Genomic DNA, 25365 nt, shown 5'->3' with positions numbered 1-25365 from the left:
GTTTGCTGGTACAGCTGGAGGTTGTAGAGACCACAGCTTAGGTACCACTTGACCATGCAGACGAAAGCACATCGGTGCTAATAATCCTCCAATGTATTCCCACATTGCCCCCAGTGTACAGACAAATTGTCTCAGAATTTACTGAGACAAAATCACAGAACAGTTCAGCTTACTGCAAATGAAGGACCCTGGGATATGACCTAGAAGCTTGAGTGACACACAAGAGAATGCTGCAAAGTGGGCATGGCTTTTTAGAGTGCCTACACGTGACCAGGTGAGGCTAATTCAAGTGCTAATCACCCACATGAACATTGGTGCATCCCTGCTGTTCGCTAAGACGCAATTACAAACATATATGCAAATCCCCTGATGCTATAGTGTTCATAGGGCACTATCTATCCAGCAATAAAGGAAATATTTCTGTGCACTCAATGTACAGGTTGAACCTCTCTAGTCCAGCACCGTTGGGACCTGACTGATGCTGAATAAGGGAATTTGCCAGACCTACAGGAGGCCAGTATTGTCTAGCAGCATTACCAACCCTTTCATTGCTAACAGGGCTCTTAGAAGACATATAAGGGTAAATTTAAACTAAATAACAGCACAGAACACTGAGAATCAGGACTGGTGGCTGTAAACAAACTTTTTGGGTCCATGGGACCCTTGGACACATCCATGATAAACTGTCATCCAGTTATCTAAAATCAGGCCAGATTAGGGATGCTCCCAGACAAGAGAGTGCTGGATTTGAGAGGTTCAACCTGTACAAGGTTAACATTCTGTGAAGGTAGGATGCTATGAAGTCCTTCCACTCACCATGGCTAATATTTTTACCCCACAACAGTTATTTCCTTTAAGCATCTGTATCTCGTTCTTTGGAATATATTTGCATTTACAGGTTCTACTTCTGCCTTTGGTAACATGTTGCCATCTTCTTTTTAGGAAGGATTTTCCCCGACTTCTTTAAAACACTACTTCTGCTTTACTTCACTTTCCCTTTACTGCTTCTCCGCTTTGATAATGTTCTCCTCCTCTAAGTGCCATTCTCAGGGCCCTACACCCTCAAACTAGGTCCATCTTAATCTCTGTTTAAATGTAGGCAAACCCAGCCATCCTAGGCTGTGAAGTTTTTTTTAAACCCACAAACAATGCTTAGGAGCATCAGGAATCTGAGTGACATGTTCCTTGTGCTCTCACCTTGGCTCTGCCAGTGCTCTGAAGAATGTGCACCAAAGCACAGGCCATCTCCTCCTTGTTCCTCACACTGATCACAGGCTCTAGCACTGAGCACAGCATGGTGTAGTTATTGGTAACAAACTCTGCAAATTCTTTGTACTGCTCCATGGGGAGGATGGTGATGGTCTGGTATCGGGACTTGATCCGAATGGAAGGCCCTCCTGATTTCCCTTTACTGGGCGTAGGCGTGCTGACAGGGTACCACTTTTCCACAAACTGACGGCCAGTCACACTGGCCATGGGGATGTTAACCAGACCTACATAGTTGTTTTTGTCTTTCTTCTTCTTCTTCTCCACATCCTTATAGATGTGGACAGTGATGCTATGGAGGGGTGGGAGGCCATAAAACTCAAAGTGCTCGCCCCAGAAGATGTTGTCTGCTTTTGTTTTGCTGGTGGTGCGGGCAAACAGAGTGTCATCAAGGCACAGCTCACAGAAGTATTTCTTCTTGGGGGCCAAGTCCTTGGCTTCAATAATCCAGAGACGGAGCACATTCTCTGCTCGGCGGCAGTTGTCCTGTGCAGAACGAAGAGCTCAGCATTGATTGAGGGACAGTGATGAGGAAAGAGCATGTTTTCTTTTCAAACACAAAGCACTGACCACGCACTGGGTGTGTTTTACCCACCGTTACTGGCTCACCTTTGAAAAGCTGCATTCAGATTGGTTCAGAACACAAATGTGTTCTGCACTCCTGCCAATCGGAAGCTGGCAGATTCACAACAAATCTGGTAATTCAGCAAAAACACACAATGAAATAACTGCATCACCGAGAGCTATCCCTCTCTTGGCCCATGGTGCTCTGTATCCTTGTTTCTGGGTCACACTTTAGAAGTCTGAATCTAAAGCCCAGCAACAAGGAGCTGACAGTGGGAGTTCCTGGCTCAGTCTCACTGTACAGATGTGGCAAGGAGGACCAGGAGGCAAGATAACAGAAAACTACTACAGGTTTAACCCAGGGCTTTTTTTTGTGTGACCATATGGGTTGGTACACTGTGCCAGGATACCCAGCTGGGTGGCAGAGGGACCCTGCCAGCCCCGCAGCTGGGAGCCAGCTGGAGCATAGAGCTCCGCAGCAGCTCCCGCCATGACCCAGCTGGGGAGCAGGGGTTCCCAGCAGCCCCATAGGGAACTGGCTGGGACAGGGAGCCCTGGTGGAAGCCCCAGATGCAGGACCCTGATGGGGTGGGGAGCTGGCAGCGTACCGGCTCCTCTTTTGTTTTTTTAAAAATAAAAAAAGCACAGGTTTAACCTATTGCACTTTATAGAAAATGGTGCTTGGTGGCTTTATGTATACTAAGAGGGGGCTGCTTCTTCACTACCTACTTTGGCATGATGGACCTAATTAAGTAGGTGAGCACCTTCAGGATGGTTTGAGACACCATCTGGACAAGAATCCAATCATACCATGTACATTTTACCGGTGGTAATATTCCTGCAGCTTCCTCTTCTATTACCTTGTTTGGCTGCACTGTCCTGCGTAGGTTTTCCATCCACTTGTCTCTCTCTGCTGCAGAGGAACAACTGAAACATTTACTACCGCTGGAGTAGGTCACCTGAAACACAAACAACAGGTCTAGTTCTAGCAACACTGCAATGCATGAAAAGGAGCAAAAGTCATAGGTAGAGCTCTGTGTCCGTCACAGATTGCATGACTTCCTGCGAGCTCCGTGGCTTCTGAGAACGGTTTTGTCTGTGCACTCAGGCCTGTGCAGTTGTGCACCACCAATAGAAAAACATGCTGCCGGCTGTGTGCACTCTGCTAATCAGCTGGACAGCATCTGAATCATTCCCGGGCAACTGCCCAAGTACTCAGCTTATAGGGGGCACTGCTTCTGAGTACCCAGAATGCCCAGCTGCTCAGGAGCTGCTCAGGCTGGGGACAGTGATTCTATCTGTTGCTGGAACAGCCTGAGCCATCCACTTGGGTGGCCCCACAGCCAGTCATGCCAGCAGTTGGTGGAATGGCCTGGTACAGCTGCATCAGCCACTGCTCTGCTGGCCCCAGGGACTGCCCAAGCAGTGACTGATGTGGCTGGCCCCAGGGACTGCAAAAGTGCCAGGCCCCGCAGTGGTAGGAGCAGCCACAGCTCAGTGGATCCCAGCAATGGCCAGTTCTCAGTTCTTTCCACTGGTGGCAGTGACTGGAGCAGCCAGACGTCTCCCAGGGACTTCCTGCCTCCAGTGGTGATGGGAGTGGTAGGAAGAGCCTCTGGGATCCTTCCATTCAGCTGATGCCCCAGGACCTCTGGACTCCCCCTGCCCCCAAGGTTCAACCAGGGATATTTCTGGTGTAAGTCATGGACTGGTCAGAAGCTATGATTTTTTGGTTTTTGCCGATGACCCATTGATAACTTGTACTAAAAATATCCACGATTAAATCAGAGCCTTTTGGATGACTTTCGAGCACTGACAGCAAATATGAAAGAGGCAGCAAAATACGGGAGCAGGGAAGGTATAAGCTCAAAGACAGCATGGAGTGCAGAGAAAAATCTTCAGCTCAGATGGGTGTAAAAATGCAGGGGACTGCACTGTTCTGGCCAAGTGTTCTGAGAGCCTGCAAAATGAAGATGTAGTCAGCAATTTGAATTGGTGCACATGCTAACTGAACTGCAGCCGCAAATATATCTGCAAAACCCCCACAGGTCCCTGAGGTGGACAATCTGATCATTAACAGAGTAGGTGTAGGGAGAGAGCTAGTCACATGTTGATAAAAGCTCTGATGAACAAAATCCCTGCTGCATGACACTGGAAATACTATCTTTGGGAAGCTAAAAATTGCATACTCTGGGTACTACAGACATTAATGGGCTGAAACAACCAAATGTTTGACTCTGCTTTGTAACAGACACCACCACTTGGAGCAAAACCAACACTAGTTCTGTTTGTGCTTACAAGGAGACAGTCAAATTTTGCTTCAATTTGTGTTTGGTCTTGCCAGCTCCACCTGTTCTTTCCATTCAAATGTATGAACATTGGCAAACCACTTGAAGAGTTAAATTTCAGCACTAAATTTTGCATTTGTATTGCCATCTGTCTTCCACCTACCCAGGAAAGTCAAAGCAGAAAAGGAAGTGCTTCCAGCCAGTGGGATATGGTGTGACTATGAAGACTATAACCTATAGCTCTATTGTGAGCTCAGATGTAAAAAGTAAAAGTTTATAAGTATTTCTTTTTTTAAATCACATGTTGCAATGACTATGAAAACTGGTCAAGTTGTTTGCAATACTGAATGGTGTAACAAGTGCAGAAGAAACAGACAAAGACTGATTAATCTTAACGAAAAAGCCAATGTTGACATAATCCAAAGATTGTTGAAATTTTGCTTGCTAAAAACAGAAGATGTCGAACAAGAATTAATAGATCAAAATTGGCGTGATGGACCTGAGGTCTAACTGATGGACAAATAATGAGAGAGATGGATGATGACATTAAAGGTTTTTACTAGATTTCTTTTGCATATTTACTGAGAGTTTCAACATTAAATCCTGTTTTGATTTCTTTTTCTTTCTTGTATTCAATTGATAAATTTTTCATTTAAAAAAATGCTTTTGGGTGTTTGTGACGTTACCAAGTAAAACCAAGGCCTCAGTTTAAAATAACCCCCAATCTTACTTCTCTGTTTAATGTTGAACGATGAAAGAGATTATAAACACCTTTAACTATCTGGATCTTTGAGATCAATATCCACACCACAGATTCTACTCAGAAATTATCTGAAACGGCTTTGGAATATGTTCCCATAAGGAAAAGGCAGGAGATGGATATAGTTGGTGTTCTGACAGAATGGCTTTCAAGACAGAAAACAAATTTTTGTGTCAGAGGTTTAGACAGCTAAGGAAGATGCATTCCAGGCACAACTTCACTGAAGACTCAGTGGATACACGTTGTTATGTGGAACATAACTGCCTTGAAGTGAGGCTTGATAACATGTTGTTTATTCTGTCGATTTTAGGCACGTGTTTTAGGTATGGTTTACCCTGTTTAAAAGACAATTTATGTAATAAATCTTCAGTAGCCCTCCACTAATTTTACAGATCACAGACTTCACTTTCTTTACACGGTATCTTGGCAACCGAGATCAGATGGAAAGCTCTTGCTAACATCTCCATAATAGGAATGCAGGGGAGTAACAGAGAAGGTCAGGAAGTGGAAGCCCTGAGCCACAAAATTTAATCCCATGATTGCCTGGCAAAGTTCAAGTTTATTGACCTTCAGGACACCCGCAAGGTCTCACTTTACTCAAGCTTTTCCTCCATAACCTGCCAGAACAGGCTGGGTTTTTGGACCAAAGCTTACAGATCAGCTGATTTCCCTATTTGTTCATAGGTAATTAAAAACGAAAAAAATATATGGTAAGAGAACTCGTTATGAGTGCAATATGTACGCTTAAGTCATACCTCTGCACGCACATTATAAATGGTTGTTCATCAGATAATGCAGACGTTCAATTAGAAGTCTAGTCATTTAAAAGATTTCTTCCTATTGACAGATAGATGTCATTAGCCCCAAGGACTTTAGAATCTTAGGATGATTAGATGTTTGAGAGAACAGATCTGTTCACCCAGGTAGGAAATCACAAAACGGTGCGCATAGGAGATGCAGACTGACTGACTACACCAAGGAATCTGTACTGCCAGGGGTATAGGGCTTCCTTACCTCAAAGCAGAAGTCTTGTCCAAGGATACTGCTATGAAGTGGTTTAACAAAGACCTTCTCTTCAATCCCAAGGTCCAATGCCTCCACTGCGCTTCCGGGGCTCAGCAAGGACTCATGTGAACGAGATTCTTTCAGCTTTGGTAGTCCACGAGACCTGAAAGAGAACAAGAGCGGAGAAAATAAGCAGAGCTCTCAAACAAGATTTGGCAAGATCCAGAAACAAAGGGAGATTCAGACTGATGGGTTAAGTGGGTTGAACAATTTGTATAAGTACTTTATAACCCAAAGGAAAATAAATTGTATGCATTAATTCATTCAGTTTCTCAAACTAAAATATCGTACAACTCTTTAATACGGTAATGTTGGTATTGGAATCTGGCTAGTAAACAGAGTCCCACAACCACCCAAATCCAGGAAGAGATACAGATTTACAGAAATACAAGGCACAGTCATTTTGGCACAATAAAAAAAAAATAGAAATCATTGACAAAATGTGGAATTCTCTTTAAATCTGTATTTACTGTATACGATATGTTACAGGGAATATTTAAATTCTAATTTCTAAGCAAATGCTTTGCTAATAGCAACACAAACTCTGCCCACCATCCCTAAAGAGATGCAGAATGAGATTTTTCCCTCTCATTTGAGTTTCTTCTAGCATTGAGGTTTCCCTCTACATATTGTGGAAGAGAAATACAAACAAAAAAAAAATCTCCCTTAAAACATGCAACTGCCCTGCCGCCTTACCCTCCCCAGATCAACTGTCTGCATTAACTTTTAGCAGTCTGCTTGGCTGGTCCTTATACCTTTTAACCATCTCCATCTCCTTTGTCTTTTTTGGCTTGTCTTATCATTCCTCCTTTGGGATTGCCCCAAGCCTCCTCTTTTTCTCTGCGGACACAGATTCTCTTTTCCAGCTGACGGGTCTAAGTCCCTTCTCCTTGATATCCCTGACCATTTCAGTATGCTTCTGATCCTCTATCAGGCCAAGCATTTCCCATCTATGCAGAGCGCCTTCTCTCAGTCTCTTTCTGTTTCTTGCTGACTTCTCAAAGAAGTCACCTCTCCACTTAACGTGGCACTGTTAGAGTTGGGACCAATTTTGCATGACAAATGGTTCACAATATTTTCAGAATTAAATTTTCTTATGACACTTGTATGTTAGTATTTTGTACATGTACATTGGGACAAGCTGGACTGCTCTATCCTGCCATGCACTACAAGTCCATGTGGTTGGCAAGCTAGGGCAGGGTAGATTTATGCCCTGCTGTGATGCACTACACGCTTGTCAGTTTGCTTTATTCTACCATTTCAAAGCAGAGTAGATCAAAGTGCACGACAGAACTTTTGGTGTGCAGCAGAGAGGTCTACACCTCAAACCCCAGCTTGCTGCAAGTTAGGTATTTGTGTAGACAAGCCCAGAGTGAAATAAGGTCAAAGTGGCTCTGTAAAACCCTGTGTTTCTGACTCCAGAATCAACGACAGTTTGCAGTGGAAGAGTTTTGAGTTCGCCTGTCTGCAAACTCCATCTTAGGTTCTTTCCTCATTGTGCATTACTACCGGGAATTAAAGGCTCTGCAGGTAAATTACGCTTTCAGTGGCACTACTTTGGTGCAGCTGTAACTTCCCACAGGCAGATCTGAGCCGAGGGCCTTTGGAGGTTAGAGCAGGAGCCTCTAGAGTTTGAGCTAAAAGCCAAGCTGGCTCTCAGCTAAGGCTGTAGAGGAGACTCTCTCTCTCTCTCTGTAAGTGGTCTAAGTGCTACTCCATGGGACAGTGAACCACACCTCTAGGTGTGCGGGTTACCTGGCCACAAATGCCTGACTGACCATCCCTGCTACTGGAACTTAATAAATGAAAGGGTTGATAATAAACAACGAATACAATCCACATCCCTCGCTCACTGCCTCTGACTCTGCAGCATGAACAGGAATAAAAAAAATTCTCGGACTTGACTCTGTAGAGCACATACGCACATGCTTACCTCATCACTAGCAAAGCACAGCAAATAAGACTAAGCCTAAGGAGCAGCAGGTGTGTGAGTAGTCTGGCAACATTTCTGAACACACTTTTCAGAGTACAACTCCACTTTAAAGCAACAGTTTCTCACCAAGATTTACCACCAGAGTTAGGCCACAATGTAGGCCTGGTTTACACTAGAGAAGTAGATTGGTTTAATTACGTAGGTCAAGGGTGGAAAAATTCCCCGGCAGCATTAAGCTGATCTAAATCCCTTGTAGATAGCACTAAAATTTGTCTATCAATCTAGCTACTGCTAGATTACCTACGTCAATGGCAAAGGTAGTGTCCAGTGCTCAGGCAGCCACTGGGGAGAGATTCAAATGCTGCCCAGCTCATTGGCAGAGCACCAACAGCCGGCGGCATGAGTTTCCATTGCTGGTGCACACTACACATGCCTCTGTGCACATAATATTTATTCCACACATAGATGGAAAAAATAGAGGGTACACTGGCAGTGTCTACCCTGAAATGCTACACCAGCAAAGCTGTGCCACGGTCGTGTTTTGTGTGCTGTAAGCCTTTAGCTTCAAACTTAAAACATTTACAAATGGCTATTCAAAGAAGGGCTGGGAAGGTATTGTTAGTTATGGTGGCAAAACCGTACTGCCTTTGAGAACTTAATACTTGATAATGTTAATGAAACCTTAAACTCTCAATACCACAGCAGCAGTTTTATTGTGGAATGTTTGAAAACACAAAGCCTTCTCCCAATGCATTTTTGTTTGCATCTTCCCCAGTTCTAAGGGGGCTGATCAGGCCAGGGGTACCATGAAGAATAAGTATCTCAAGAAGCAAGCAGAGTTCAGCTCATTTCAGTTTTGCAAAGATCAGCTACTTCTGGCACTCCAATTAATTCATGTGGGATCTTTAGACATTCTCAGAGAAAATACAGGTTACATTAAATATATTAAAATGACCTAAACAGAAAGAACAGCTGCGTTCTGATAAGATGGATGTTACAAAAATGATCTCAAATACAAACTGACAACATTAGCATGAGGAAGCTGTCTGCACTGTGCTTTTTTATTATTATAATAGGTTACAGCAGCCGCTTGCAGCAATGAAAAGCTAAAACCTCAGCCATGTATAATTGAACACTTGCTGCAATTAGGTAGAGCAAGTCTAAAATAAACACACCACAATGCACCACTTTAATATTATTCTATGCAAAATCCTCTCTCTAATTTAAATTTTTCCTCTAAAGAAAGAACTGCTGAGGTCAGTTGGCTCCCCAAGTGGCAACTTTCCCAAATTCTCAGCAAATTCATTTCCAACAGAAGGCCCTTTAGTCAATGACGCCAAGGAATGGGCTGAAAGCGCCCACAGCTAATTCCAGACCCCCTGGGTCACAGCAGGAGAATATGGGCTGGTCAGAAGGGAAGCGAAGGCAGACGACCCCTTCCGAAACAAGGCAACTTTTCACAAATCCCGATTAAGCCACCACATTTGCAGCAACCTACAGTTAAGCTGGCCAACACATTCTAATTTGCAGCAATCAAGTGCACCTACATGAAGCAATTGTACAGCCATCTGGCAGAACACCCCCAAATCATAGCGGTGCCACATCACAGCCCCTCCAAATCTGTCTCTGGTCTACATCTCACAAAAGAAATCCAAGTGTGCAGAGGAAGACATGCACAAAATCCAGCTGTAGGTTTATCTCAAGCCTTTGCTGAAAAGTTTCAGTTGAATTTCAAGCCAGGCAGGAACACTGGGTGGGAAGAAAAGACGTTTTGTCCATACATGTTTAGTAATGCCCCTTCTCCTCATCCTTCACACTGCATCATCCTGCCTCTGAGGTGACACAAACAAGGTTCCTGGCGATGTGCAGCTTGCTCAACACTGGGCCTTGTTTCCATGGTGCTGCATCTATAAGGAGTTAGAGCTGGAAGACAGCAGGGAGAAGCAGCAGCCGGCAGGGCTCAGGGAGCATGCTCTGCAACAAGGTAAAGGTGACCTTTCAAGCAAGGAGCGAATTGCTCTTTGTTGGCTTTAACAAGTTAACTAGGTAATAAAGGATGGCAAGGAAAGGAAAATATCTTTAAAGAACTGCTAGCCTGTGGCCTACTAGGAATGGGGCAGAGTTGAAGAGAAATACATCACCCCAAAGTTGTATTTATTTTTCTTCCCATATCATCTTCCCCTGCTGGGAGACATTTCTTATATCCCAATTTGCAAGCTAAATGTTTTTACTAACCCAGTGTTTCTGAAAGTGTGTTACATGAACCACTTGTGGTACGCAAAAGAATTTCAAGGGGTACACAGCAGAAAATAAATTACGAAAAATCAGGAGACAAGCACAGGGGCAGGAGGTACGTGGATAAGACCGAAGTCCCAAAAGGGGTACATGAACGTTTTAAGTTTAGGAAACACTGTACTGACCCATCTGCTTTGTTCCCTCTGCAGTTCTCTCTTTAGCCTACTTATTTTGAATGTGGTTTTATTTTAATCGACTGGGATATAAAATGCTCTGATTTGGTCAGGGAAGTGGGGGCTGTGAATAAGGTATAGCAGTCCCTGGAAGTTGCTGTATTTTCTCTTGCACAGATTTCTTCCTGGCGATCCGTTGCTTTCAGCACTGCCAAACAAACAACTATCAACTGATTGAAACTCAGCCTCACTGTGACACTGGAGAGTTGCTTGCTGGGTTAAATGTGAATGAATGCATTTGCAATTAGCACAACGTATTTTTCATTTATTGGTAAAATGGGTTAGTAGTTATGCTCCAGCTGCTCTAGGCTTAATTCAGTCAAAAACAAAATGAAATTGAAGTACATCCTCTTGCTACTGAAATAGTTTTCTGCTTCCGTTAAAAAGTCTCTTCCAACATTCTGCTGTTGTAATTACTCCATCCATTACCCCTCTGGCACAGACACACAGTTAATAACTCAGAGCCACTCGCTTATTTTTCTAACGTCCAGTGATGATGCCAGATTGAGAGAGCCTTTCCTGTATTAGATGAAAAGCTGTTGGAAAAATGAGTACTACTTAAGAGTGTCTGTGAAGAGAGAGGTAATCCCAGAGAAGCAGGATTACTATAAACAGGAAGATCATGCAGGCCCTGAGTGGGGGAAGGGTTGTTTGTACAAATCTGTTTCTTTTAAACAGCCCTGATATTAGCTACACTTAGCCTTAACTAATTAACTCTTTCTCAGCTATGTCTTTTCCCTGCTGCACATGGTAAAAATTCTGCATAAGGGAAAAACTTGGTTAAAATGGTTACAGCTGGAGATGTGGGTCTTGCCCATGAATGCTCATGATCTAATTACACATTAGCTTCTCAGTGCTACAGGACTGCTTGTTATTGGTTAAAATGCCTCACCATCAACCAGCCACAAGTAAAGCGACATCTAACAATTTGCTTCCATCATAAGAAGCAGTGGTAGGAGGAGCATGAGGAAATATGTTAACTTCTCACCTCTTTCCAAATGATGGTGGACAGTGTTCCTGAGAGTGAGGTTTGCATGTTCCTCAAACAGAGCTTTGACAATGCCCCCACTCAGCGATCCTACAGTAGAATCCCACTGCTAGGGAAGGGTCTCTCCAGTAACATGGCCATACTACTTTAACCCCAGTCTGAACCTGACTCCTAGCACACCATGATTCAATAGCTTTCCTTTACACAAGACTAATAGGTGTGAGTAGAGGAGGCTGGGAACCGAAAACCTCAGGCTTCCAATGGCAGCATCTCACACACAGCAATCAATTAATGGACTAATTCTGTATTCCAGCAAGCAGAGGGGGGAAAAGGGTTAAAAACCTAACTGCTTTAGTGATGACGCTGTCCTGCTGATTTTGACCTATTTAAAAGCCAAGCCATAATGTACAAAAGACTTTCAATTATTTCGCATACTAGAGAGAGTATTATATTGCTCCAAAATCCAGTGTGGGAGTATCAATAATCTAAAAACCAAACACTAAAATTCCACAATATTATTTTTCGTCCACAAAGCAAGGTAAAGCTCAAGCGCTTTGATTAGAATTTTAGTAAGGAGAGCTCAGCCCAGGCACCTAACTAAAACCCATTTGCCTCCATTGTCCTCACGTTAAAAAAATATTCCAGAAAATTATGCCTGCGTGTTTTAGAAAAATCCACAACCCAGCACTCGTGCGTTTACCGATATTGTTCCCAAGATCAGCAGGATTCATTTAATACATATCCACAAAGTCAACAGAGAAAACCTGGATTCCTGTGTGGTAGAATTTCTGCTCAACATTGCAGTCAGGAGTCCTAGGCCCACTGGACTGAACCCCACAGTCAGCAACAGCATCTCAGTCTGAAAGCATGGGCGCTCTCTACCGGGGCTGCAGCTGTGGACTTCTGTGGCATTCATTCATTCTATAGGCACCACACCCTGCTTGGTTTTCCAACTATCAATCAGCAAAATGTCTGATTACTCGGTCAACAATTCTACAAGTCAAACCTGTTTTATTATAGATAAGTTTATTCACTGTCGGAAACTTCAGATTATTTGTTTAGTCATTGTCAGCAAGAGCCTCCACTCTTTGTGGGCGTGGCAGGAGATCCAGAGCTTGTTTAATTGAAGGGTCCTGCCCAAAGCCCAACTTCATTGTTTGAACCATGTATATTTAAGTTCAAAGCAGTTCCAACTCTCTCTCCATACAGATCACAGCTTGTTTAGCAAATCTCATATGGTGACACAGAATGCCGTGCTGAATTTCGCCAATGTAATGTTATCTTTTCTCTTTTATCACAGTCCTTAATGCTAACATTTCAGACTCCTTTATTTTGCTGAAGCAGATACTTAACTCTCTTGTTTCATTTAAATGCTATTTATGGAAATATATTATTTAGGGTGGAGCCTCCTTTCGGCATGCCTGACAGTGGGTTACAGAAATGCATCTGCCATGAAGGGGGATGTTTGTATATACAGGGTTCAGTTGAATGGCAGCCAGGGCAGAGCCTGTACCCAACAAGGGGGAGGGTTTATGACAAGAAACTTAACACTGTGAGCTTGTTCACTTTTTTCTGAGATACAAAGCAACTACGTAAAACCTGAACACAGTGACAGGGAGAAACACTCACTAGAACATGAAAAGCGAGACAACATTTCTTTAGAGACAGCCTGCTTCCTCCCCACCTGGCACTTTCCAGCATGTAGACAGAAGTGACATATGCGGAATGAGCACAGGCCCCTAAGCAGTCAAGCCTTAACAGCAACTTGCCTAATGGAGATTTTTATCACTAACCCTCAAACAAGATAAAATCGCCCACTTTTTAAAACAATGATTAAGTGGAAGGAGTGAATGAGAAACTGAAATGCTGCAACATGTATTTCCATTTATCTTAACATTTTCCTATCTCAGTACTGCAAAGAACTGAGAAAAAAATTAGAGGACCTACCGACAGTAGAAAGCAGTGGTGTGAGAGCAGCGGTAGCGTTTCACTACGAATCCCAAAGCCATAGCTACTGGGTGGCCCTGCGCCTCGCGGACTCCATTCTTAGTAAGCACAGAAAGGAACGTTTGGCAAACTAGGACTATCTGATAATGCCATAAAATGACTTCTACTAAATCAGGAGGATTCCCACGTGGCAGTAAATCCCAGCAGCGCAAAACCCTCCCAGCTGTTCACAGAGCTTTAGTGCTGCTACCGAGAACACATGCAACCAGGCTCAACCGTCTTTATGCTCCACCACAAACAAACCTCAGGGAATGGTTATGAGATTGGTTGGGAAAGCTCTTAGACTCCAAGACACAGAACAACATTAATTTCATCTCCTTGTCCTGTCTCCTATCCCAAGTATGTTGTTTCACTTTTAGATTCAGAAGACATATTTTTTATGCTTCAGGAAAACACTGCCAGCACATATAAGCTGCAAAAGTGTAGTATGAGGAGACAGAAAAATGGAGTGGTGAACAGTCCAAGAAAAACTGTGAAAGGTGACACAGTAAATGGTGCCAGATGCTCTTGCAACGTAAGATGTTGCATCCCAGAGAGATGGTGTATTGGATGTGTGTATCTGGACAACACCATTCAAATCTGGTTTAAGTCACAAATGAGAAAGGTTTCTGGAACATTTCAAGCTAGACCACTGAAAGATCAGAAGCCATTTTGCAAGCACAGCAGGCTCTGGAGATAGCCAGAACCTGGACTGGATACACAGGTATTGTGCTGTTAACATCCCAGTTCTGAAGAGCTGGCTTGGTATTTCAGTCAGCTATAGCGAAACCTGGTTTTGAACCCAGTTTCAGTGTATTTAAACCAGTCGAACAATTACCTACTCTCTGCAGCAGTCCTGGCTGCATCCTGCATGGCAGTTGTCATTCGCCAGTCATCTCCATTACAGTGTTCTTGGGTTATCTCTACCTCAAAACAATTCTGCCCACCACCTACCAACATCCTAAATGAGCTGCAAATTTGCAATACCTCAAAACCAGAAACACAACAGGATAAGCATATCTCCTGGAATTTATAGGTACTGATGTATAAATTGTGTCTTTGTTCTGTACATCTTGGAATCATTGGAAAAAAACAAAATAGCTCTCTCTCCATACCTACTTGGTAGAGACGAGGTAATTATGATGAATGGTTTGCACTAAGCTAATGAAATTGTGTAATTTAATAATCATGGTTCATTTTTTGTGCGAATTGGGCTAAAGTTATTAGTTTCCTGCCTGCTTAGCCCTAGAAACTTGCATAGTACCATACCATCCTTTGGCAACATTTCCTCAGGTTTGGGTAACTCTGATTCACTGGGGCTTAGGCTAGGAATGTTCTTATTTGCAATAAATTAATAACAATAAAGGGACAGAAGACATAAGAGGGTGGGAAGAATGCTGACGCATTTATATCAATTACACATTGAAAGAAACAAAAAAGGCTAATTTTTCACCTTCCTTTGTTCACGTGCTAGTTTTAATGGCTGCATCTCCCTCATTTGTCTTTTGAATAAACAAACAATATTGTTTTAAAGAGGTTAAGAATTCTTTTAAATGCCTCCTCCTTCCATCCCATCACCCTCCCAACTACGCCAGTGCCTCACTCACATATGACTGCTCAGTTGCCTTTTCTCCTGGGAGCACCCAAGTGTGTTTTCTGAGATCTTCAAAGTGAAACTTACTAAAAATCACTGTAAAGATGGGCTGTACAGAGGGGTTTAGTTTCCTTTGTGGTTGTATTTATAAAATATCATTAGGAAAGTAATGTGTGCAATTACACGCTGTCAAAGATACTATGTTCAAGTGGTGTATTTCCGGATAAGAGGCCACTAATGCAAACATCTCCATTAAACATTCAGTCTCTTCCACATCAGGTGCCCAGGAGGTTAGCACTGCTACAAACATTTATCAGTTTCTTTCCAAAGAGATTGGAGCAGTATTCTTTGCCCTCGTCGTCCTGTAGCAAAGCACGTTGCAAATTCATTGGCAGAGCACCCGTGATGTCAAAAGGAACTGCTACACACTCTGAGCGGAAGAATAATATTCTCTTGCACAATCAGATCATTTACTGAGAGCAATAAAGGAGCTCAGGTGAATTTTGGTATTGGCAGATGAAGCTTAACTATGCTTTCATGGCTCCCGCTTTCACCTTGGGCTTTCATCTACCCAACTTAGGCTTCATCTGCAGGTTGATCACCCAGGGTTTGATTTTATACATTTAGTATGGACGCATGAAAATGACCTCTTGGGTGTTGCAGTCGACACCTGTCTTCATGAGATGTGAGGAATACTGAGGTCGATGGGAAAAACCAGTACAGCCAAGTTAGCCGAGCGCAGGTACGTCAATTTTAGCTTTGCAATTGCCGTAGCTAGAACTGCATATCTGTGGACAATTTTGCCTAGTGTAGACGTGGCCTTAGTCTCCTCTCCAGATGAGGCAGAACTGGTCCTCATTGTTTAGACTTCCTGGCTGCCTGTGATAGCTCCTGCTATGTCATTTAGAACTCCTGTGCAAGTACATTAAAAAGTCACGCCATGGGGCCAAGGGCAGCCTAAAATCACACTTGCCAACAATGCCTTATGGCCCTCACCCAGAAAAAGGACTGCAGTGCTCAGTGTGCCACAAGCCTGGCATTAGAAAATGGAGCAGTTTAATCCCCAACTAGCTTAAAAATTTCTGTCTGGTCCCCTCCTAGCAGCATTTCTAGTGCAGGCACAATGCAGGGTGGGTGTGGGAGCAGGTGCTGCGCAATTGATGGGCAATGGGGAAAGGTGACAGAACATGATGGAGGAAGACTGCAGGGAAAAGAGGATTCTGGGGACAGTGCTGTAAGAGGGAAGGTTGGAGACTGAGGGGATAAGAGAAAGGGAAAGCAACAGCTCCCCAGTTATACCAGCCAGCCTCCCTTTCACCCTGTCCTGCTTTGTACCAACCTGTCCTGCTCCCTACTTCCTCACACCCTTCAATGGGCCCTACCACTGGCACAACTCAATTCATTTGCCCAGGGGCCTTTATTTTTACATCCAGTGCTAGGCATCCTAAGAGGATCATGACACTGATACAACAGACTGATGGTGCCAAATACCATCAGGGCCTGAAATAGAATTTCCAGTTTGCAAATCATTGCTGAGACAGCAGAGGAGGCCACTTAGGTTTATCTGGTCATTCCTGCCTGCATGCTGAAAACCCAGATGCTGTTGTCTAGGAAAATACATAAGGTTGGTACAGTAGCCAGCTCCCACACCAAAGTATCTAACGATAAATACAATTACCCTTTTTGATCCCTAAAAGACAGTGCTTCCCATATGCAGTAAGAGCAAATATCCATCAATCTGTACGTAGCAAGATAACACACTCAACTGAATCCATGTGCGTGCAGGCAGAACACCACACAGGCAGGCTTCTCATTACTCATGGATGTGAAACTTTATATCAGAAAACTTGAAACAAAGTTTGAAAAATTCACCATTAAAAATAACAGAGTATCACCAGGTATTTACCATGCTTCACCTCCAGTACTTTTTTATGCCGGTACTGAGTACCAGCCCCAGCTGTGGGATTGTTGGGAAGCTGGCTGAGTACTGGCTCCTCCTCCTCTTTTTTTTAAATTAACAAAAAATGCACTGCTTAAGTCTATGGAGCCAATTTTCATAGCTGAGTTACAAGTCCCTGAAAATAGTGATAACAGTGGGGGCCATGGCCATGACTGAAGGAACAGAACACCATCCACTTAGCTGGTTACATTCTGCAGGCACTCTGTCCATAACTCTCAAAGTTAACAAGGTCTCTAGCATCTGCAGCCTTGCTGTCTCCATAATTTTATGGTACTGCTTTTTAGGTAGAGAAGGCAGAACTACTGACTGAAGCCGCATAGCATGACAGACACAAATAATGAATTCAGCCCAGCAGAGAGAGCAAAAATGCATTAAACACGTAATAATCTTGGGTTGTCAAAGAAGCCTAGCAGGGTCCTAAGTACAGAGCAGCCTATTTCCCACTCAATCCAACCCTCCCACTGGACTTCATGGAATAAAAAATTATCTGCCTGGCTTCCAATTATGATGATCATGACTCCAAAAAAGTTAGGAAAAAACCAAATGAGGCAGGTAAAAACAAAACACATTGCCCATTCCCAAGCCACCAGCAAAACAAGAACAGGTTGAGTGTGCTGACGGGTGCCTAACCAAACTAGCTACTGCGTTTTGTGAGCTGTAAGCCAACCTCCAGTGTTCCGAAGAACAGGCTCTGCTTCCATTAGAGAAATTCATCATCATCATCAACCCTGGGCTCAGCACCCCTTGCTGTCTGATGCCTCACTCACTATTTCCTTCCATCTTTCCCTGCCCAGTGCAGAGTGGCTGAGTTTCTGCAGATGAGCTCCGCACCAATCTTCTGTATCATTTACCCATTCTCCATGGGGTCTGCCTCTCCTATTCGAACTGTCCATTATGCCGAATACCAGGGTCTTGATTTTTTGTTCGTCATTCATTCTGCAAATATGATCAAATAGCTGTAACTTGCTTCGTATGACCTTCTGCAGTTGGTTCTCTTTTGGCTGTAACTTCCTATATAATTCCTTTTCAGAGACTTTCTGCATCCATTCTGTTCTCAGGATCTTTCTATAACAACTCCTCTCAAATGCTAATATTCTTCTCTTTGAATCTTTTATTATCACCCAAGTCTCACATCCGTACAACATGCTACTGAATACACATTTTCAAGACGTTCAGCTTTGTTCCTAAGCTAATTGCTTTGCTTTTCCAGATTTTATCCGTCGCTTTCAAACTCGCTCTTGCTTACAATATTCTAGTCACTATTTCCTTCTTACAGTCTAAATCATATGTTATGTTGCTCCCCAGATACATGAACTTCTCTACGTTCTCTAGTTCAATCCCATCTATACTGATTTTCCTTCCTATTTCCTTGTCTCCAAATACCATTGTTTTTGTTTTATCAATGTTCATAATCAGTCTGTACAGCTTCCCTTCCTTGTTTAGCACCTGCACCATTTTCACTAACTTCTCCTCATCTTCAATAACTATATCTCAAGTTGCTAATTCTTATTCTATGCACAGCTATCCCTTTCTACTTCTTCCTTGATCTTGTCTATTGCTCTGTCTAGATGTGTGATGATGATACTTGGCAATATTGGATTGCCTTGTCTCATACCTCTGCTCGTTCTAAACCAACTTCCCAACTCTCCGCATGTTCTTACCGCTGCCTCTGCACTGTCACCGATATCCTTCATCAACCATATCAGTCTGCTATCCACTCCATACAACTCCAACACCATCCAAGTCACTTTCTGATCTATGCTGTCAAATGCCTTCTGAAAATCAACAAAATAAGCGTAGCTGTTCTTTCATCAAGCTTTCTCTGCTAACAATCTTAGTGCCAATATCTGCTGTATGGTATTTCTACCTTTTCTGAACCTTGTTTGCTCATCCGCTTGATGTTCTTCTGTCTGCGATATTAATCTCTCCATCAGTATCATCATCAGCACCTTGCCTAGATGACTTGTTAGGGCAATCGTCCCGTAGTTCTTGCACTCCAATGCCCTTCCTTTCTTGTGTATTGTCACTAGCATGGATCTTGTCCATTCCTTAGGTGCCTTCCCTTCTTTCCATGGTATATTACATAGTTGGTGTATTTCCTGAATCAGACGTTCTCCGCTATATTTAATTATCTCTCCTGTGATCTTCTCATTTCTAGGGCTTCTGTTGTTGTTTAGTCGTTTCACTGCTCTTTTTACTTCCTCCTTTGAAATATTGGTCTTGCTCTTGATGCTCAGCAGAGATCTCTCTTTCAGTTCTTCAGTCAGTCTCTCTGAGACGCTCAAGTACAACTGTGCTTTGTACAGGTCACTGCAATATCTCGTCCATTGCTGCATAATCTCCTTGTTCACGAGCACCTCTTCGTTCTCATCTTCGATTGCCATCTGCTTCGGCTGCCACTTCCTATTAATATTTCTGATCATCTTAGGTGCCTTCCTGGTCTTACATTCACCATAATACCTCTCTGTACCTTCACACTGCTCCTCTAACCATTTTGCCTTAACCTTGTTTCTCAGTAGCCTGACTCAACCCCAATCACTTGATTGGTGTCACAGGCCTCATTTATCTGGGCGACGTCCAAGCTGGCATCTTTTATCATTTAGTTGTACTGGAATCAGATTTCAGTTGTACTGCTGGTTCATGATCAGTGCATTGTCACCCATCTGTCCAAACCTCCTTTATCCAGGCTTGGAACTGGCATGGAACCACCCCCTGAAGCTTCACGGCGGAGTTTAGCAAAATTCATGATTGTCACCACTACGAATCCCTGATAGTGAAACTGTGCAATGCAGTGTGGGTTTGTGGTTAGGACTCTAACTACATCACCCCATCCCAAAGGAGAGTAATGCACTGGGATAGTTGTCAAGTGTCTGCAGCGTTGTAAATGGCTGGGCTGCAATATTGCACTGTGAAACTTGATGCGTGTAAGGTGTGTGGAGATGTGGGCGAAGAGGTACCAAACAAGTAGGTATTTTAGTGCAGACTCTGTAGCAACCCCCTTTTCACCAGCCATCTTTAGGACTAGCAACAACCTCATCCGATGGAAGCACACATATAACAGACATGTTTTTGTTAGTCTGAAAAATAAAACCACTCCAGTTATCCCTCATTTCTGCCAGCTTGCTGGCACATGTACACAGACCAACATCTTTTGCCATGCACTTTTGAAAGAGTTGAGCTGAAACTACCAGCCCCTGTATGAGGAAGTGAAGAGAATCCTACCTGTCATCTGTGTTGCGGAGAGATGGAAGACGGAAGCTTGTATTCCTGTCCAGCTTTGACTGGCTCTTTGTCCTCTTGATGGAACCTTTCAGACGCTTGCTGAAGAAGCCCTAAAATACAAGGTCATAACAGGGAAACTCTTAGGCAAGTAATCAGTAAACCAGTGCGGATGACTAAACCAGTGGGGTTGACTGGTTTAATGACTAAACCAGTGGGGATGCTATTGAACCCAAAGATGATGGTGCATTAACTTAGTCAATGATCACAGAGCATTCTGCACTGGGATTCTTTTACACAGTGAATGACAGACTCAGTCACAATTTCACTATTGACAGAGATTCGTGTCGTAGTAATTAGCATATCCACGTTATTGTTAAACTTCAATGAAGTGATGCTACTGCACAAGAGACTGTCACCAAGGTTTTACTGGGATAGGAATTACAGTCTTAGATTTAGGGAGCCGAGTTCAATTTCCCTTTATATAATCCAGCCTGGTGTTTTTAATTTTTGGTTGGATTCAAAACCAGAAGGTGCCTACTATATGCTTATGAATTTCCAATCTACCCACCTCAGCTGCATTCAGGTCCCACACTTTCTGGTGTAAATGTGGCTGAGATTTTTCAAAACCTGACTGAGTTGCAAGATTTCCATCAACCAGAGGCAAAACCTCACAAGATTCCTGCACCACTGAATCCATACACTAACCCTGATTCAACCTTCAACTGACCCCAAAATTAACTCTGAGATCTGAACAATGGCTCTTCAATCAATCAATCTCTATTTTACAACCAAAAGTCCTCACCTCTGCAACAAAACTCAAGCTATTATAACCCAGTTAAGATACAATAAAATTATGGCACAACAAGATTAGAAGTTATAGTTCCAAGAGCAGTAACTTGACAGTTCCAAATTTTGACTGCACGGCAAACAGATTGGATTATAAAACCATCAGTTAAAGAGGACCTGTGCTAATGAGAGAGCTGTGGGAGCCACACCTAAGTTTCTATTAAGTGAAAACACACTATATTTTTGAGTTGGGCACTGCTTGCTTACCTCATCTACTATCCCGTAAATAACTGAATACACAGCATGCATTTAAATCACTGAATACATGGCACGCATATCGTGCTAAATTATTTCCAAAGTTTGCCAACACATAGGCATTCCTGGCCCAATCAATGCAAATTTAGCAATCCTTAATCCAATGGGATTAAGCAACATTTTATTGGCAGAAGCACCTCCTTCCCTTTGCTTAGCTGTCATGGGATGTATCAAATGTATTTTCTAATGGAAAAGCAAAACGAGATAAGAGAAATTTGCCTAACTTCATAGGCTGTTTCTCTATCAGCAAGATCAAGGGAGTTTCATAACAGATGTCCAACACCATTCCAACCTCACGGGTGTTGAAAATTCACTTACCCTCCTCCCCTCTCTCCAATTTCTAAATCAGATTGGTTCCCCTCTCACCCCCTCTAACTAGCTCTTTCAATAGAGGACTCAGGATAGGTTCTGTTCAATCTTCTAATGCAGAGGAGCATTTTGGAAACCAAGAGAGTTTGCCACCCCAAAACATTCAGAAAATTCCTCTCCCTCACTACCCACCAGTTCTTCAGTTAGTGTGTAGACAGCCAATGTCCTCACCCTTGTTTAGACTTCTTTGAAGGAAATGTGAGGAGGGTAGTTAGGGCCATATGTCCCCTGGCCAAAATACGGTAGAACATAGTACCTGGTATGTTCAAAATGCAGACGCTGTGAAGCTGAACGCTTCTGCTGTGCTGTCATGCTCTGCACACTGCACCAGCCCTCCCAAGCAACATACCAGACAGGCCCCTTGACCTGACAAGCGCCAGAATGAGGTCCCCAAATGTTTTTAAAGTGAATTGACTCTATTCCCAGCAGAGATGGACCCTAACTGTTAACTCTGTTGGTGGTTATAATATTTTTTAGTGTTTCATTAGACTTTGAGGGACAGTGGACTTTTTCTTGAAGCAAAACATACAACAGGTTAACTGGTGAAATATGGCTCAGCAAATGGGGGTTATAAATGACAGCTTTCAAGGTACCCCAAAGTGTAATGTTAACAACCTGACAAAATCAAAGTGAATAGAAAAATGCAAACATACAGAGAATTTTTTTTTTCGTTTCTTGAAAAAAAGTATTGAAATTGCTTGTTTCTTAGTTACTCTTGCTAACTCGCTATGGGACTACACAGGGCTGACGACTGAAGAGGGACAAATTGGGAGCAACAGGAAAAATTCACACATGCTAGAAAAAGCGAGGTGAGCTTTTAGGCTTTTATGTTTCTTTGCTAAAGAAAATCCCTCAAAATATGGAATGTGAAAAATAAAGAGGTGAGGGCACACAGAGTTTTTCTTGTCTGCAAATACTAAATCTTTTCAAACATTAATGCCACCAGAACAAATTTTTGCTTTCCCTGAGTTCAAAACTTTATTTAAGTAGAGATTGTCCAGTTAAGATAATTTTCAGGGAAAAAAATCCCTTGTCAATACTATTAGTAGTACCTTAGTAAGTAGGGCATTAGCAAAAAGACTAAAACTCTCCCTCTTTTTCTGACTATTTATGCTACAGCTTGAATCTCTCTAGTCCAGCAATTTAGTTAGCTGGATGACTACTTATCATGGGTGTGGCCAAGTTTCCCACAAAGTTTGTTTCCAGCCACCAGTCCTGGCTCTCAGTGTTCTGTGTTATTTAGCTGTAATTTATCCCTAAATCTCTTCTAAGAGCTCAGTAAGCAGTGGAAGTGTTGGTAATGCTTCTAGACAACACTGACCTCCCATGGTCCGGCAAATTGTCTTGTCCAGCACTGATCAGGTCTCGAGGGTGCCAGACTAGAGAGGTTCAACCTGTACTTATATTTATAGCGTTTACCTGAGCACAGACAGTTTGAAACAGACACTATTTGGTTCTCATTTCCTAGCATGATTATATGTCTGGGTTTCAAACATTGCAGGAGAATGTTCCTTGTTTAAAATCAGTTTAAATTTCACGGGAGCATTTCCTTTGGTGGTTTAAAAAAAACACAACCCTTATTACCTCAACCGTGAAAAAACAGGCATGTGAATACTCTATTAACAACAAGCTTGGATGTTTGTGAAGATTAATTAGATGCAAGTACTCTGATGAACAGCACTACATAAAGGCTGACATTTAAGGATTCGAACAGTACAAGGATAATGGTACAAGAGCTCTGCTTTCATCAGCTTCTCTTCACATTGCTTTAAGACCCGACTCCTAACAAAACAAATGCCAAACTCAATACAAACCAGCTTTACCCCTCAAAAAGCCACACCTTCTGAATCCCACATGTGCATTCATGTTCTCTTCACATCACTGATAATCTCTATAGCAGATTAAGAGCCTCACTGCTTTCTGTCCAGATGATGTTGCCCACGTTACTGTGGTTACAGGGACACAACTATAGGGCTGCAGCTGTGCCAATCTAGCAGTGTAGCAAAGATAATTCCTACATTGACAGAAAGCATGTTTCCACCTATGCAGGTAACCCTTCTCTCCGAGAGGCAGTAGCCAGACTGATTGACTAATTCTTTGATCAACCTACCTGCAGTTACAATGGGGTAAGGTCAATCTAATTATATCATGCTGGGCACAAAATCTTTCACAGTCCTGAGTAATGTAGGTAGGCTGGTTTAATTTTTAGGTGTAAACCAGGGTTTAATAGAAGTGAACCAAACAGAACTTTACAAATACAGTTGTCAGTGGCAAAGAGAAGGCGACTACAATCCCTGACAATAGATATTAAGCATGACCAAGTAATAGATGTACAATGCAACTATGCAGCACTTACAGCAGCATCAGTAGAGTACTGCATAAACAGGCGCTCCTGTAATTCAGCTCACCAGGGGACAATCAGCAGGGGAGCAGGATACGAATGCCCAAACAACCAGCTTCACAGACAACATGGTATGAACAAAAATACTTAACTGCTGCATATTACAGACCTGCAAATTTTTCACCTACAGGAGAAGAGTTTGTCTGTAACAAATGATACTTCTCTCAGCCACTTCCACAGCAGCCCATAAACTGTAATGCAATAGTAATGTGAATTATCCAGTAACACACATTATCAGCTGAGATCTAGGAGCAGTAAAGTAGGTAGAATGCGTGACTGGAAGACTCAGTGCCTATGCAACATTTTCGGATGAAAAATTCAACCTAAATCGTAACCTCTGAGGCTGGGGGTTGTCTTTGTGTTGGAAAGTGCCAAATTCATTCATGGTACTGCAGGAGCATCAGTAGGAATACATTATTACTAGCCATAACAATCACAAGAGCAACATGAAGGAAACTGGACTTCAGAAGTGAATGCTGGACTCTTCGCATCTCACGTTAAAGAGAGTACTGATTGAGTGGAATATGGAGATGGCTGTCATCTCACTGGAGACAGTTGTCGCGGTTGCTGCCCTAGGAGAAATGCCTTTTAGCTGCTACTGAATGTACAGAGATTAGAACTTTCATGATGAAGTCCCTCACAGGAGGCTATTGAGAAAGCTTAGAAACCAAGGTGAAAAACTTTGTCTTATGCTATAACGCAAGAAAGCAGAAGGTAAGAGAAATATGCCGGATCGGAGTGTGGAGGGAAGTTAATAAGCAGGGTGTACCCACAATGTGTACTGTGAACGGTTAGGCTCGCTTTTCCTCGTACTACAATAATAAATGGAAAGGTGGAGAAGTTTGCTGAAAAATAAATTTAGATTATCAGTATATTAGAGAAAAATGTGAGCCTGTGAAAGGTCCTAACAAAAACTAATGTGTCAGACAACAGAAAGACAGATAAAACCCACCATATATAACTGCATGGCTGCATACTACGTAAGAAACCAAATGATGACAAATTACAAAGGAGATGTAAATGCTTCAAAAAAAGATCAGGTGGTAAAATTACCAGTGGAAACCCCAGCAAAGATGCCTTAAAAATAAGCATTAAAAATAAAATGAAAGAGCTCCCATGTATTGAGAAAGCATAAAACAATAAAGAAAACAAAAATGGCCTTATATAAATGCACCAGGACTTCCTCACTCTAAACATGGCATTCTAGTCTGGTCATCTCATCTCACTGACAGGCAATGCCAGGAGAAAAAAAGCCAAAATAAGAACAAATCTGACAACAGGCAGAGTCAAAAGGTTGACATCTATAGATAGATTTGAGAGATTAAGATTATTTGGTTTAGAAATAAAAATAAAACGGGATTAGAGGTATACAAAAGCATTAACAAAAACTAACTAAATGG

The 25365-nt window shown here is 42.6% G+C and overlaps 1 protein-coding gene and 1 long non-coding RNA gene across 11 annotated transcripts in view; one reads left to right on the top strand and one right to left on the bottom strand.

Moving 5' to 3' along the window:
- The window catches only part of LOC142018016 (uncharacterized), a 69932-nt gene extending 63671 nt beyond the window's left edge, over positions 1-6261 (top strand). The window contains exon 4 of the long non-coding RNA XR_012646654.1: positions 5965-6261. This is a non-coding gene — a long non-coding RNA (uncharacterized LOC142018016). The remainder of the gene's footprint in view (positions 1-5964) is intronic.
- RASAL2 (RAS protein activator like 2) overlaps positions 1-25365 on the bottom strand; it is a 252565-nt gene that overhangs the window by 33296 nt on the left and 193904 nt on the right. For all 10 annotated transcript variants that reach the window (XM_075003437.1, XM_075003431.1, XM_075003434.1 and 7 more), the window contains exons 5-8: positions 20095-20204; positions 5893-6046; positions 2691-2789; positions 1198-1752 (exon numbers count right to left, since the gene is read on the bottom strand). In XM_075003437.1, coding sequence (XP_074859538.1) covers positions 1198-1752; positions 2691-2789; positions 5893-6046; positions 20095-20204 — 918 coding nt within the window. The remainder of the gene's footprint in view (positions 1-1197; positions 1753-2690; positions 2790-5892; positions 6047-20094; positions 20205-25365) is intronic.

This window comes from Carettochelys insculpta, chromosome 9, assembly GCF_033958435.1.
Source record: "Carettochelys insculpta isolate YL-2023 chromosome 9, ASM3395843v1, whole genome shotgun sequence".
NCBI classification, from domain to species: domain Eukaryota; kingdom Metazoa; phylum Chordata; order Testudines; family Carettochelyidae; genus Carettochelys; species Carettochelys insculpta.
The sequence above is the reverse complement of the archived record's forward strand: the minus strand, read 5'-3'. Positions and strand labels throughout refer to the sequence as shown.